Source organism: Ochotona curzoniae, unplaced genomic scaffold (genome assembly GCF_017591425.1).
Source record: "Ochotona curzoniae isolate NIBS_2020 unplaced genomic scaffold, NIBS_Ocur_1.0 contig_883, whole genome shotgun sequence".
NCBI lineage: Eukaryota > Metazoa > Chordata > Mammalia > Lagomorpha > Ochotonidae > Ochotona > Ochotona curzoniae.
The window spans coordinates 54,293,650-54,308,901 of record NW_024466599.1 but is presented as its reverse complement, the minus strand read 5'-3'; the positions used below and the strand labels follow the sequence as shown (position 1 = coordinate 54,308,901).

The window sequence follows — 15,252 nt, the reverse complement described above, 5'->3', positions numbered from 1 at the left end:
GTGCTTGGTTGCCTGGCTCCCCTCCTTCCCCACTGATGCCTTGCTGGGGGCTGCCAGTGCCTTGGCCTTTCCTGATAGCCTTGACCTTGAACTTCAGTGCCAATGAACACTTCCATTTTCATTTCATTTTGCTTCAGCCATGTATGTCAATGGCCATAGCTTGAGCCTGAATGTTAGCAACATCTTTGACTCGCAACTTCTCATAGGGCTCGGTGCTGTGGTATAGCAGATTAAACCAACACCGACATCCCCACATGGGCACCAGTTTGTGTCCTGGCTGCTCCACTTCTGATCTAGCAACAGAAAGAGGGTCCAAGTACTTGGATTCCTGTGCCCTACAAGGGAGTTCCAGAAGAAGTTGCAGTCTCCCGGCTTTGGCCTGTTCCAACCCTAGTTATTAGGACCATTTGGTGATTGAACCAGTGGATGGAAGATTCTCTGTCTCCTCACCTCTTTTTCAAATAAGTTTTTTTTTTTTAATCTGAAACTTCAAAAGTGATTTGCTGTTTCCTAGCACTTCATTTAGACAAATCCTTAACCTTCACATACAAGTTAGGAACTTTTTACTTTAAAATGTTCCAACATGGCCTGAAGTGATAGCTTAGTGCCTAAATCTTTGCCTTGCACCTGCCCGGTTCCCATGTGGGTGCTGATTTGTGTCCTGGCAGCTCCACTTCCCATCCAGCTCCCTGCTTGTGGCCTAGGAAAGCAGTCGAGGACGGCCCAAAGCCTTAGGACCCTGCACTCACGTGGGAGACCTGGAGGAAGCTCCTGGCTTCTGGTTCCTTTTTTTTTTTTATGGTTTATTTTTTATTTCCATTGGAAAGGCAGATATACAGAGTGGAGGAGAGACAGAAAAAAAGATCTTCTGTCTTCCTTCCCCAAATATCCACAATGGCCATAGCTGTACTGATCCAAAGTCAGGACCCACACTCTTCTGGGTCTCCTTCACAGATGCAGGGTTACCCCAAGGTTTTGGGCCATCCTCAACTGCTTTCCCAGGCCACAAGTAGAGAGCTAGTTGGAAAGTGGGTCTGCCGGGATTAGAACCAGTGTTGATATGGGATCCTGGCAATTGCAATGCGAGGATTTTAGCCACTAGGCTACCATGCCAAGCCCAGCTTCTGATTTCTAATTGGCTCAGCTGTGGCCAGTGCAGCCTCTTGGGGTGTGAACCAGCAGACAGAAAATCTTTGTCTCTGTATCTCCTTTTCTCTGTATATCTGTCTTTCCAATAAATAAATAAATTTTTTAAAAACTTTAAAAATTTTACATCAAGACTCTCCCAAACTAACTCATTTAAAGCACATTACGTGTGTTCAACAACATTCAGTGACTCCCATTGCCAGTTCAAACAGCCTTTTTGAATGTCTCAATGTTCTGTTCCAGATTACATGCATTTTTTTTAATCCAAAGTGGCCATCTTAGATGGAAAACCAAAATGGCAGCAGTAGTGTTCTCAGTTCACCCCCCTCCTAAGTACCCTACATTCCAGAAATACTGACATGCAGCCATCTCAGAGGTTGTTAAAATGGAATTCAGAGGTCCCTAGAAGCATGAGACACTTTGAAGGTTGGTCCATAGAATAACTTTTCATAATAATATTAATATTATTTCCCTTTTTACTTTCATTATCTCATAATAATGCTATAGAGTTTTACCAGAAGCTACCTGATATAGCATAAGAAATTGAATACTGAAGCAAATTTTAAGATCCAATTTATTTTGCTAGATCTTAAAAAAGCGATCTACAGGGGGAAAAAAAAAAGTAAAAATAATACTGCTTTTCTATTTTGAGGGGAATAACTAATTTAATTAAAAATGTTAACATGTTTTTCTTTAACTAATTTGAAAGACAGAGCTAGAGGGAATCTTCTATCTGTTGGTTCATGCCCCAAATGCCACAACAATCAATGCTGGGCCAAGCCAATGCGAGGAGTCAGGAGTTCCAGTTGAGTTTCCTGCATGGGTGACAGGAATCTTGTTGTCTCTAGGATACATTATGGAAAGCTGGACAGGGAGCAGAGTAATTAGGACTTAGAACAGGCCATCAGATATAGATGTAGACATTCCAAAACAGTGGCTACCCCTATGCAGTATATATTTAAATTTGTGTGGTAGACAGAATAATGGCCCCGAATATGTTCATTTCTTCTAGTCTCTAGAACCTGTATATATGTTATTTACCATGACAAAATGGGTTGTGTAGATACAATGCAGAAAGGATTTTGAGATGGGACTACCCTGACCCTAACCTTAGCTGATGTTGCTCTCTGAGGAGTAAAACAGCAAACTCACTAGCTTTTTCCTTCCACACTCTATCACTCTTTCAAATGAATCCTAATTTTAAAAAAATTTTAAAGATTTATTATTGCAAAGTCAGATATACAGAGAGAAGGAGAGACAGAGAAGAAGATCTTCCTTCCACTTATTCACTCCTCAAGTGGCCGCAATAGCCAGAGCTCATCTGATCTGAAGCCAGGAGCCTAGAGCCTCTTGCAGGTCTCCTGCACAGGTGCAGGGTCCTAAGGCTTTGGGCCATCCTCAACTGCTTTCCCACAAGCAGGGAGCTGGATAGGAAGCAGAGCAGCTGGGATTAGAACTGGTGCCCATATGGGATCCTAGCATATTCAAGGTAGGGACTTGAAAAGAGAAAAAACAGGGTAGCCAGGACTCAAACCTGCACTTGGATGTGAGTGCAGGTGTCCCAGGTGGTTCTGGGTCCTTCACCCTCTGGTTCACAATGCCTACCCTACAGAGAAGGGATTTTTATTTTAGTGTTTACAGAATTTAACAAGAAATTCATTTTCCACTTAAACACTGAAATTCAGTTGTTTATAAAGTTCAAAATTAGATTGCAGTGGACAACTTTTATTTACTAAACTTTTAACCATATTCCATGTGGTTTACCATCAAAGAAGTCCCTGAATATTTTTCTATGCATCTTAAATAAAAATAGGATCAGCTACTATGTTATCATCTATGGACTATTTAACTGGTTATCATCTATTGTTTTTTAAATGAAGTTATTTTTAAGGCTGAAAACATAAATGGTAACAATGATGTATATCAAAGTTAATATTAAATACATAAGATGACATGACTCCAAATGCAGATTTGTATCACCCTTAAATATTATAAAATTTTCTCAGTAGAGCATGTGGGTTGGAACATACAGAATATATAGACTAAACAGATTAGTTAGAACTCTAGCTCGAAAATGTATGACAATTTTAAGTCAAGCAACTGATACAAAATACCATTGTACTGGAAATGTGGAAATGTGGTTGTCATTGTAGAAAAGACATTTCCTTCTTAATAGTTTAACAGCAAATACCATGATCTTCTGCCTCTAAATTCCATTACATCTGATGAACAAAGTACTCACATGTCTCCTAAGATAATTCAACACCAAATTTTAAAAATATATCTGAGTTACAGAGAGAGAGGGGATGAAAAAGAAAGAGGTCTTCTATCTGCTGGTTCACTCCCCAAGAGGCCCCAGTGGCCAGGGCTGAGCTAGGCTGAAGCAAGAAACCAGGAGTTTTGCCCAGGTCTCATGTGTGGGTGACAAGGGTCCCAGCACTTAGGCTGTCTCAAGCTGCTTTTCCCAGGCCATTGATATACAGCTGGATGGGAAGTGGTCCTGCGCCCAAATGGGATATGTCACTGTGGTGGTTTTGCCCACTACACCACATACTGGGCTCTCAAGAGCGCCAAGTTTAAAAACAAATATTGTAAATACATTAAAACAAAACAAGAAAATCTGCTTTAACAAATTATACTCAAGCAAAGGAAAGTTCTATTCTTCTTAACAAGTAGATGGTCAAAATTCCCAATTGTAGAACAACTTCAGAAAACTTGGAATATAAAACATTGACTTCAATTAGATATCATCAATGTCTTCGTCATTATCTCCAATATCATCAAACTGGATTTCATCGTCATCTCCAGGACCAAACGTATCCGTTTCATTGATTTTGGCATGTTCTGGAAGCTCACCATATGCTTTCAGACTTCTGGCTTCATCCGCATTGTACTTCAAAATTACATCTGCTTTATTATCCTGATAGTCTCGCAGACCCACCAGTACAATGTCTGAAGTGTTTATCCAAACCTTTTTTCTCAATTTCCCTCTAATATGGCAGAGCCGCTTGACACCATCAAAGCACATGGCTTCCAAACGTCCGTTGCCCAGCATTTTGATAACTTGAGCATATTCCTGTCCGTCTTCCTTAAATACCAGCTCTCTTTTTTCAGATTCATTCTCGTTCTTACCCCTGCGCCTGTTTTTACCTCCTTTACCTTTATTCTTAGGCATGGCAGCGAGAGAAGTTTCGCGAAGCTTCTTTTTTTTCCCCCTAGTGGTAGTTGCCAACCGCCTCCCGGAGGTTTATTCTAGAAACGGTTGACCGAACCCGGCGGCCCAATCGCAACGGCCCCCGAGGCCGCAGCTGCACCCGAGGGTGGCGTGTGCCATCGCTGGTTGTCAGGAGTAAAAGAACGGGGAGAGCTGACAAACCCGTGTGCTAAACACACACAAGATGTGCGTATGTAATACCTTAGATATTATTACTTTACGCAGTTTTCTTTTAAAAAATTTTTTTTTCTTGCACTATATAACCTTTTCTCATTCATTTATTCCAGCATCTTCCAGCGTTGGACACTAACTACTATTTCTCGGATTTAATAAACAGAGCAAAAAAAAAGTCTCCGAACTATTTTAAATGGATTTTTCAATCATGTGCTAATAAAACAATATTCGAGTCTATGTGGTCGGCGATATTTGACAGACAGCCGTTTGGTGGCGACCAAGGAATCTGGTCTGTCAGCTTGTGGGCGTTCCCGTCTCCGACTCCGCCCGGATCGCTGTTCTGTCGTGTTCTTTCTCCGCCCCCTGCGGCCACCGTAGGCGAGTGTGGCAAGATGGCGGCCGTGGCGCTCGCCGGGGCCGTGAGAGCTGCGGCAGGTGAGTGGGCAACGGCGAGGTGCTTCCACAGACCTGGGACGAGGGCTTGGACCGCGGGGAAGCAGCAGGACTGGCAGCCAGGGGGCTACCCTGGACTTCCTGGAGGGCGGCGTGGCCGGCAGCCACGCTCCGTTCCGCATTCTTCGCCTTGTCTCGCAGAAGACCGACGGGAGGGACGGAGGCGGAGGGAGGCAGGGCCGACGCCAAGGGCCCCGGCTAACGTCCCGACCCAGAGGCTGGGACCCGCCGCCCAGGCCTTCCGACCTGGAGAGCTGCGCTTTCTTTGCACTTGGGCTGCCAGTGCCGCCTGCCAGGGCGATTGATTGGCTGTGTCTGTAGTCGGCGGTGGTCGGCCGGGGGGTTCTGTCAGGGATAACTCCCTTGTAATTGCAGCGTCCCGTGCAAGGGTGGGTCTGAGGAGAGCCTGGTGGAGGGGCACAGGAGCCTTCCCCGCCCAGGTTGAAAAAAAAAAAATCACTCATGGATGATTGCGTTTCTTTCATGAAAATACATTACATTTGGATAAAAATCAGCGGGACAACAGAAACAGCAAGACTAAGCAAAAAGTAAAGATGCAACTTAGAGAAAAGCCTTCTTATGGGTATTGAGATTGTGTGTGCACAAAATAGAGGGGAGCTAAGTGTTAGACGATGCCACAGCAGACTGGGACTCCCCCGAGGCCCAAGCCACTGCCAGAAGCTCCTGCATACACACATCCCAGGTCAAAACTGCACACTTTTAGAAACACAATTCCAATTTTTACAAGTAGTCTCTTGCCTGTTGGTAAGGTTTTAGCATCTACACATGCATCTCTCAATAACATAGTGTGCTTTTGAATCTCCCATGAACAGAATCTTGCAGTGCATCCTCTTTAGCTGTGGCATGAAACCATTTTTCTGTCTAAGGCCATTTGGATATTGAGGACATCATTCCTTGGCCTCTACAAAATGATCCATCCTAAACATTAACCTGCCGTAGATTTGCTGAGTGTTGAGTCTCCATGGCGATTGCCGGCACAAGGCCAGACAGAACAATTTTGTAGGCCTTATCCAGTCTGTGAGCTAGCCATTCCCCTGCCTGCTTCAGTGTCTCTGTGAGAGCCATTCAGCTTGCCCTTAGCCGTCATGCTTTGTCGCGGCCAGCAGTATTCTGTGTTGCACACATCTCTCTCCTACTGTTGATGGGCGCTGGTTTCCATGTGGGGCCAGTTAAGGTACAATGCTGATGAATCTTGTGTCCTGTGTGTCTCTACATGTGCATTAACTAGCTGTGGAATAACTGGATCCGATTATGTAGCTATATAATTTTGCCCAGCACTACCAAACCAAAGTGATGTGCTTATTTTGGGTTACCCGAGTTGTGGGAAGAGCACAAATTCACCAAGGCTTGGCGTTGTAATAAGTGTCTGGCCATCTGGTGGCTGTGTAAGTGCTGTGTCACTGAAGGTTAAATAGACCTTCCTCTAATGATTGAGCCTTAGTGTGTTTCCACATGTGTGTTAGCTTTTGGAATTCAGTTTATGAAATGCCCACTTAAACATTTTACTCATTTATTTAAGTATCTTGTTGTTTTATAGTCTTTTTCTTCCTTTGCCTTCCTTCCTTCTCTTCCTTCATTCTCTTTTTCTTCCTTCTTTTCTCTCTTTCTCTTTTGAAAGGCAGAGAAAGAGGAGGGCAGATCTGCTACCTGCCTATTCACTCCACACATGGCCACAACATTTAGACTTGGGCCAAGCCAGGGCCAGGAGCCTGGAACTCCATGTAGATCTCCCATGCGGGTAACAGGGGCCCAGGCACTTGAGCATCCAATGCTGCCTCCCAGAGGTGCTCATTAGCAGGAAGCTGGAGGAGAACTGGAGTAGCTGGGACTGAAACTAGCATTTGGGCATGGGATGCAGGCTTCCTAAGTAGAAACATAGTACTGGTCCCAAAGATGAACTTACGTGCCATAAAATCAATCATTTTATGTGTTCAATTTTACATGGAACTTTTCAGCATGGTTATGCTTGCTCTCCACACTGGTTAGACTCAGAATTGACCAATGGAGTCAGAGCTCCATCAGGGATTCTCACTTGCAGGCAAGAACAGTTTAGTCTGACTAGCACGGGAAGGATTGGGGGCCAACCCCATGTGTTCAGGGTCACTCCCAAACAAACACGAACAAGAGGCCAATGTGTAACCCAGACAAACTGGGGACTTAACTTCAGTACAAAGGGGACAGCGGTGTGTGAAGCGGTTCCCCCACTGGTTCTCTGATGAAGCTAGACAGGTGTTTTTATCAGGTTGGGGAGGCATGTGGCTTCCCCCTCAGCCAGGTCACTTCTCTTCGCACTTAGCTCAGGGTCCTGTGCAGGCACTGTTTGTCTAGTGTTTGTTGCACCTGACACACTCAAAACAGTAAAGCGGCTTCCTGCCACAGGAAGGTCTCATCCTGGTCTCACTGGGTTATTCCGGAACATGTGGATTGGGCAGCTCCCTAACAGGGCAGTAGGGGACCTACAGGTTCCTGTCTCCCAAGTGGTTTGGAACAGGAGGTGGATACATAGGTCATTTAGTGATTCAGTAAGCCTGTTTTCTGTCTGTTTTTATATTGCTAGGGCACAGCAGCCATTCATCCCTGCTCCTGGCAATCCACCTTCTACACAGAGCGCCTGTTCCATTGCTTTTCCCCAGGCGTCTCTGCTACAGGCAGACAGGCAGTGAGCAGCTCCTGTGGTGGGTTTGGTCCCCAGCCAGCAGCGGTCAGGCCTTACCTGTACTCTTCATCCTGCCTGAAATGTGCTCCTCCTCATTGAAGGTCCTCTTCATTTGCTGGAGGAGAACCCAAGTGCCTCTTCTCTTCTCTTCCTGAATCCTCCCTTACCACTGTGCTGTCCTTCCAGGAAGGACCCAGGCTCTTGTGTCTCCTGCACGATGCTGCACTGCCTGGGGGCACTCAGTCTCCCTAATGTAAGATAAGGGGTTAGTGTTACCTGTATCTTGTCCCCTCCTACTGGGATAGGATACATCACCCTGGATCATGATGATGGCTGGACAATTCTCAATTTTCTGAAAAAAATCATGGAACTGTACATATAAATTAGGTGATTTTATGGTGTTTAAAAAAACACTTCAGGGCCTGGCGCAGTAGCCTTGCAGCTAAAGTCCTCACCTTGCAACTGCCAGGATCCCATATGGGCGCAGGTTCATCTCCTGGCTGCTCCATTTCCCATCCAGTTCCCTGCTTGTGGCCTGGGAAAGCAGTCGAGGATGGCCCAAAATCATGGGGAGACCCTGCATCTGTGAAGGAGACCCAGAAGAGGCTCTGGATTCCTGGCTTCAGATCAGCTCAGTTCTGGCCACTGCAGCTACGTGGGGAGTGAATTAACGGATGGAAGATCTTCCTCTCTGTCTCTCCTCTCTGTATATTCGACTTCCCAATTAAAAAAAAAAATCTTAAAAAAAAACCCCAGAACATTCTGAGCCCCGAATATTGGCCTAGTGGCTATGAGCCTGGATCCCATGTGGGCTCCAGTTCGTATCCCAGCTTTTCCACTTCCCATCCAGCTCCCTGCTTGTGCCTTGGGAAAGCACTCCCATGTAGGAAAAACCTGGAAGAAGCTCCTAGCTTCAGATTGGCTCAGCTCCAGCCATTGCAGCCATGTGGGGAGTGAATCAGGGATGGAAGATCTTTGTCTCTCCTTCTCTCTATAAATCTGACTTTCCAATAAAATGAAATAATAATAAAAGTTTCCTAAGGCCACTTAAATTTAGTAGTGCTTATTTGAGCAAAATGAAACAATGTGTAAATAGGGCAATCCCCAGAACCAGAACAGGATCTAAGAACTCCATCAATGTGGTCTGACAGCATTAGGGAAAAACAGAAGTGAGTCAAAGAAAACAACTTCATGGACTACATTTAGCCAGTCCGTTGGTTTCAGCTTCAGTACTGATTACCGGATCTTCTGTCAACCAGCCAAACTTTTATTACCATAATGAAGCTGTATGTTGGTTTGGTGTGGTGGGCTCAGTGCCAGGTACCCAGTGCAGACCCATGACTTCCTGTACATTTATTTAATAGGGTATGGAAGTTATAGCTCCATTAATTTGGTTAAACAAAACAAAACACCTCCCTGGATGAGTCCCATGTTGAGGGTATGTTTTCTGTAATGTTTGGTTGCTCTGTTGCGTAATTTCAAATATCTGGATGTGTATTTTAGAGTAGCAGAATATATACTTGCTTCTGTCTTTACAGGAATCTTACGGCCCCTGACTATTTTGGCATCTCCAGCCTGTCGAAGCAGCACCAGGAATACCTGTGCTATTTCCATACTGTCCGCCAGGCATTTCAGTCATATTCAGACACCAATTGTTTCTTCTCCTCCCAGACCTGTCACATCGGTCACAAACCTTACTTGTGGACTTTCTACAACCATACTTCACAGGTAGGGTTTGTTTGAATAAACATGGTACTCAGCCAACATTTCTAAAGCATTCATACTGCAAGCATCTTAGAAGTAGGTGATATCCTGTACTCTGTACTCTTCTCCATGGCTTAATTATATTGACTTTGCTTGACAAAATGGGAGAGTAATTGTCAGGCAAAGCACAATTTTGATACAGTCTGTGTGGCTTCTTGGATGGCAAGCTTACAAGCTTACAGCTATGTTAGGTGCTTACTCTGTTAGCAAGTGCTCAGGCACCACTGGGTACCCAGCATGGCGTCACAAGAGTTTAGAAGCTAGTGGGCAGTTGGGTAAATCATCAGGTGATCAAACTGTGATGGAATACATTGTTTTCACAGAGGGGTGGATTTAAAAAGTTGGTAACAGTTGCTATTCTTTTTTTTTTTTAAGATTTATTTTTATTACAAAGTCAGATATACAGAGAGGAGAAGAGACAGAGAGGAAGATCTTCTGTCCAATGGTTCACTTCCCAAGTGACTGCAACAGCCTGTGCTGCGCCGATCCGTAGCCAGGAGCCAGGAACCTCCTCCAGGTCTCCCACATGGGTGCAGGATCCCAAAGCATTGGGCCATCCTCGACTGCTTTCCCAGGCCACAAGCAGGGAGCTAGATGGGAAGTGGAGCTGCCAGGATTAGAACTGGAGCCCGTATGGGATTCTGGGCATGTTCAAGGTGAGGACTTTAGCCATTAGGCCACAGTGCTGAGCCCAACAGTTGCTATTCTTATTTATGCTTAATGTCATGGGTCATTTGAAGTAAGTAAAATTCAGCTCCAAGAACCAATGTTTTGGTGCAATAACAGTAGCATGCCATATGGGAATGCTGATTCAAGTCCTAGCTGTTCGATTTCCAATCCAGCTTCCTACTGATGTACCTGGGAAAGCAACAAAAGATGGCCCAAGTACCCAAGTCCCCGCTATACATGTGGGAGACCAGGATGTAGTTACTGCTTCTGGCTTTGACCTGGTTCAGCCCTGGTTGTTCTGAGCATTTGCAGAGTGGACAGTGGATGCAAAATGTCATTCTGTCAATCAGTCTGCCTTTCAGATGAACAGATAAAGATTTATCTGGGCTGTTGCTGTGGTGTAGTGAGTAAAGCTGCCACCTACAGCGCTAGCATCCCATATGGACACCAGTTCAGGTTCTGGCTGCTTTATATCCCATCCAGTTCCCTGCTAATGTTCCTGGGAAAGCAGTGGAAGATGACCCAAGTGCTTGCATACCGTCACTCACACAGGAGCTCAGGAAGAAGCTTGTGGCTGCTGGCTTTGTCCGTCTGTTAATGCCATTTGAGGAGTTAACCAGCAGGTGGAAGATTTTTTTTTTGGTCACTTTGCCTTTCAAATAAATACATCTTTAGGAAAAAAAATTTTTTTTTGAAAGAGTGACAGAGAGAAGGTGAGAGAACTTGCATCCCCTAGACTACCCTCCCCCAACATGAGAACAACCAGTGCTGGGCTGGGTCAAAGCCAGGAGCCAGGAGATTCATCCATTTGAGTGGCAGGAACCCAAATACTTGGGTCATCTGCTGCTGTTTTTCTCAGGCCATTAACAGAGAGCTAGATCAGAAGTGAACCAGCCAGGAAATGAATCAGTTCCCATATGGGATGCTGGAGGCAACAGTTAAATCTTTTTAAAAAAATTCAGCTCCTTTCTAGTGAAAACCTTCATTTTTTTTTTTTTATTGCTGTTTTAAGATTTATTTGAAAGGCAGAATAATAGAAAACTCTGTCTGTTGGTTTCTTCCACAAGTGCCCATGACAGCTAGAACCAGGGCAGGCCAAAGCCAGGAACCTCCATCGGGGTCTCCTGCATGGTGGCAGGAACTCAAACCCTTGGACCATCATCTGCTATCTCCCAGGTGCGTTAGCAGGGAACTGCATTGGAAGCACAGACTTGAACCAGGCACTCTATATGGGAGGTGGGCTACCCCAGCAGTGACTTAACCTGCTGCACTCCAGTACCCACCCTCATTTCCGGTGTAGAAACAGATTTTAGCATTTCATCAGTCTGACTGCTGAGTTGCACTTTTAAAAATGTTTTCTAGAGTGACTCCCTTGCTTCGCAATGTCCTGGAGCTGCCGGCCAGAACAGTCACATACTGCAGCACACAGAAAGGCAAGAGGAAGACGGTGAAAGCCGTCATCTACAGGTTTCTCAGGCTCCATTCTGGCCTGTGGTTAAGGAGAAAGGTGAGTCCTCACACCGCTTTAGAGGAAAAGGACGGTGAGCCGGACATGAGCACGAAGGGCAGGGAGCCTGTTCACGGACTGGTCTTTTTGCAAGTGGATTTTATAGTGTTTTGCCTAAGCACCAGCTTGACAGGCATCTCCATGTCAGTGAAACGTTCTGAAAGCAAATGGAACATTCCCGATGGCCCCCGTCTGCAGTGTGGGACAGATGCACCGCTGGTGTGCCCACGTGGCACACCCTAGTGTGTGTGGGCTTGCCTAGTGATTACCTGAAGTCCTCTGAAACCCTGGCCACTTAATGCCCTGTTGGGTCCTCTGTTGGAGCCTGGTGTTCAAATAGCACAGCAGACTTTGTGTGGATTAGATTGGGACTCTGAGAAACCTTTCAGCTACCTTGGCTTGGCTTCTCTCTGCAGCTTAGTCTTCATGGCAGAACACGAAGCCCACACGCATCTCCCCCTTTCCCTCCACTTTACAAGTTTTCCTCTCTGTTGGCACTTGAGACTGGCATCACCAGTATCTGGGTACTCCAACCTCCCTGGGAGACTTGGAAAATTACTGCTCTTTCCTGTGCTTGACATGTCTTGAGCCTGACTGGACTGTTTCATTCACATCTTTATTCAAGGAATGAATAAGCCGATAATTAGAAAGCCAGCTTACTGTCACAGTTTCCCAAACCCATGCTTAAGTTTTACCAGCTCTTCAAATCCTGATTTCCTCGTATTACCCAGAGGCTTATTTAATCCTTTAAACATCAAAATTTGATACCTTTTAAAGATGTAATAGCTGGCAGAAATTTCTCAGTATCTGAAAGACTGAAAGGCTTATCCTTTAGATTATTAACCATAATTGGAACTCTTGACATATTCCACTGAAGAAACACTGAATTATTAATTATTATTAATCTGAGAGATCTCTCACCTACGAATCTACTCCCCAAGAACCAGGGACTTAATCTGGGTCTCTGGGTTGTATATACCCAACTGTGAGCCGTCAGATGCTGTGTTCCAGGATGGGCATCAGCAGGAAGCTGCTGTCATGGCACAGCGGGGACTGAACCCCAGGCACTGCAGTGGAGGATGCCTGTGTCCCAGGCAGAGTCTGCTATGGGCCAGTGTCTGCCTGCCCCAGTTCTTCCACCTTAGTCTTCTGCACTAGTCAGAGAAGTGCATGTATCCCCTAAGTAGCTCAGGTTCTAATTCTTGTGAATTTGACCTCTGGAAATATTTCCTACCATTTGTTAACACACTAGTAACTCCCATGTCCTCATCAGGTCCCGGGAAAGAGGAGATGGGTGATTTGCTTTGCCCTGCTCCCAGTGTCCCTGTTGTTAGGCTCTGGAGCTCTCACGTTACTATAAATAATCTGATCGTACTTTCTAGTTGTAATATCTAGCACCAGCTTGGGGCCCCAAAGAGTACATTATGTGCAGAAAGGCTGTGCTCAAAATCTAATTTTATGAGGAAAGTAGTACACATCAAAAATTAAGGGAAAAAAAAAAAAACACCAAAGTGGAACTGGTCTTCTTGATAGCACTGGCATCCCATATGGGCACCAGTTCATGTCCCAGTCCCAGCTGCTTCCTTTTTTTTTAAAGAATTATTTTTATGTTTTTGGAAAGGCAGATATACAGAGAGGAAGATCTTCTGTTTGATGGTTCACTCTTCAAGCGGCCACAATGGCCAGAGCTGAGCCAGGAGACTCTTCCAGGTCTTCCACATGGGTGCAGAGTCCCAAGGCCTTGGGCTGTCTTCAACTGCTTTCCCAGGCCACAAGCAGGGAGCTGGATGGGAAGTGAATCATTGGGGACATAAACCAGCGCCCATATGGTATCCTGGTGTGTGGTGTGTGCAAGGTGAGAACTTTAGCCACTAGGCTACCACACCAGGCCTTGTAAAATACACCTTTCAAATCAAAATTGAAAAAAAATTAAAGAAGGAAAACAAAAAGATTGAGTAACCTTCACTAATGTAGGGAACTGGAAATACTTTCTCTGGCAGTTTCAACTTCTTATCATCTTATCATTTTGTTATCATCAGCTCATAGATTTATTTAGCTCTGTTTTCTGATATTAATCTAAATATTTTTCCAAAATATTATGATTTCCTTTTCAAATTACTCATGCTTTTTCTTACTTACCCCTCCCTGAGAATCTTTCTGAAAAAATAGTAGCTTTTGTTCCTGAACAGCTATAGACCACAAACTTGCACTTATCTATTGTTTTCCTACTTAAGATTTTTGATGCCTGTGTTGTATTTTCCAACAGGCTGGTTATAAGAAGAAGCTATGGAAAAAGAGCACTGCAAGGAAGAAACGCTTGAGGGAATTTGTATTCTGCAATAAAACCCAGAGTAAACTCTTAGATAAAATGACCACATCTTTCTGGAAGAGACGAAATTGGTATGTGGACGATCCCTATCAAAAGTACCACGATCGCACGAACCTCAGAGTGTAGGATGGAAGTGTCCTGGCTCGTCAGTCATTGCTTATGTCTGATTATGATGTCTCTGCAAGAACGAACAAGTATAAAACTTAACAAGTGCTATGTAAACATACAACACTGGTATGAACTTCTGAGAGTTTTAAGACAGAATGGATTAAATATTCCCAGATTTGGTAGGAAACCAGAAGTCTCAAATGGTGTGTTATTTTTAATACATGATAGTGGCTTACTGAGTTGTTCTAGTTTGGCTTATTTTGTTGCCAGACAGCTCAAGTGAGGAAAAACATAAAAAGCCTCCAGAGCCCACGAGTTCTGCTAACACCGTGTGATGTCACTTGAAGAGTGCGGGCCTGAGAATTGCCTTGCTGAGGTGGGGTGGGGGGACTCAGGGTCCCAGGGCAGGGGCTTCAGAGCCAGGTGGGGCCTGGGAGTCTATAGCCACACCCACTGGAACAGCCACTACACACTTCTACTGTATTTAACTTGGGGCGAAGGGAATTTTGATTACTTATAATTTTTGTTTTGAGGGTAGGAAGACTTACTATGGATGCTGATTGTATAGTTTGACAGAAATAACTTTCATGACACAGTACCTAAGACAGTCAAGGGTCTATACAGTTTATAAAGTGTATAGTTACTTACTCAGGTCTGTACATAATGAAATGTGTTGAACACCCACTACTTCCTAGCATATCCACAAAATACTCCCTGCTGCAAAACTGCTGTTCCTTACCTTGACCTTAGAAAGCAGATACTGTTTCTTCCTGGTTTAGACTGCAGGAAACTGAAGCTTTGCAGATTTAAGTAAATATGCTGAAAGACAGCGAAGTCCCACAAGCCCAGTCTCAATTCTTTGAGATCAGGTGCCTCTTACTTGCTCTCCTGTTGCCTCTCCTTGGCCCTGGTGAAAATCCCTATGTAAACAACAGGTGTCAGGGCTAGAACTGTGAGAGGACTTCAGTGAGTTCAAAATCACCCCTCTGCCTGTCCACTCCTCAAATGGCTGCAGTGGCTGGGGTGAAGAATTAAAACCGCCTTCTAGTGAGCTGTTCTGTTTTCACACCTACCTGTTTCTAGCACAAGACAAACAGATACCTTAAAACTTTTATATTTGTGTGATCAACTGGTTTCAGAAACTTTGATGTCATTTTTTTTTCTCCCCGCAATCCTGTGCAATAAGCCTGAGCCAAGTCACTTGGCCTGTT

At 44.7% G+C, this 15,252-nt stretch overlaps 2 protein-coding genes across 2 annotated transcripts; one reads left to right on the top strand and one right to left on the bottom strand.

Moving 5' to 3' along the window:
• Positions 1–3,886: 3,886 nt before the first annotated feature.
• LOC121165377 (eukaryotic translation initiation factor 1A, X-chromosomal-like) lies at positions 3,887–4,321 on the bottom strand. The gene is made up of 2 exons (XM_040994097.1): positions 4,118–4,321; positions 3,887–4,066 (listed from the first exon to the last, which is right to left on the bottom strand). The coding sequence occupies exons 1-2, from the start codon at positions 4,319–4,321 to the stop codon at positions 3,887–3,889; spliced, it is 384 nt and encodes a 127-aa protein (XP_040850031.1).
• A 584-nt stretch (positions 4,322–4,905) lies between these two features.
• On the top strand, positions 4,906–14,228 carry MRPL35 (mitochondrial ribosomal protein L35). Its single transcript, XM_040993580.1, has 4 exons — positions 4,906–4,969; positions 9,203–9,392; positions 11,460–11,604; positions 13,871–14,228. The coding sequence occupies exons 1-4, from the start codon at positions 4,927–4,929 to the stop codon at positions 14,057–14,059; spliced, it is 567 nt and encodes a 188-aa protein (XP_040849514.1). The 5' UTR covers positions 4,906–4,926; the 3' UTR covers positions 14,060–14,228.
• The last annotated feature ends 1,024 nt before the right edge of the window (positions 14,229–15,252 follow it).

What these genes read in the sequence shown, in the direction of transcription:
- MRPL35 (XM_040993580.1), top strand. Translation starts at nt 4,927, where the DNA reads ATGGCGGCCGTGGCGCTCGCCGGGGCCGTGAGAGCTGCGGCAG. An exon ending in GGCCGTGAGAGCTGCGGCAG is followed by an intron (nt 4,970 to 9,202) that starts GTGAGTGGGCAA and finishes CTGTCTTTACAG; the next exon opens with GAATCTTACGGCCCCTGACT. An exon ending in TCTACAACCATACTTCACAG is followed by an intron (nt 9,393 to 11,459) that starts GTAGGGTTTGTT and finishes AATGTTTTCTAG; the next exon opens with AGTGACTCCCTTGCTTCGCA.
- LOC121165377 (XM_040994097.1), bottom strand. Translation starts at nt 4,321, where the DNA reads ATGCCTAAGAATAAAGGTAAAGGAGGTAAAAACAGGCGCAGGGGTAAG. An exon ending in GAGGGAAATTGAGAAAAAAG is followed by an intron (nt 4,067 to 4,117) that starts GTTTGGATAAAC and finishes CGAGACTATCAG; the next exon opens with GATAATAAAGCAGATGTAAT.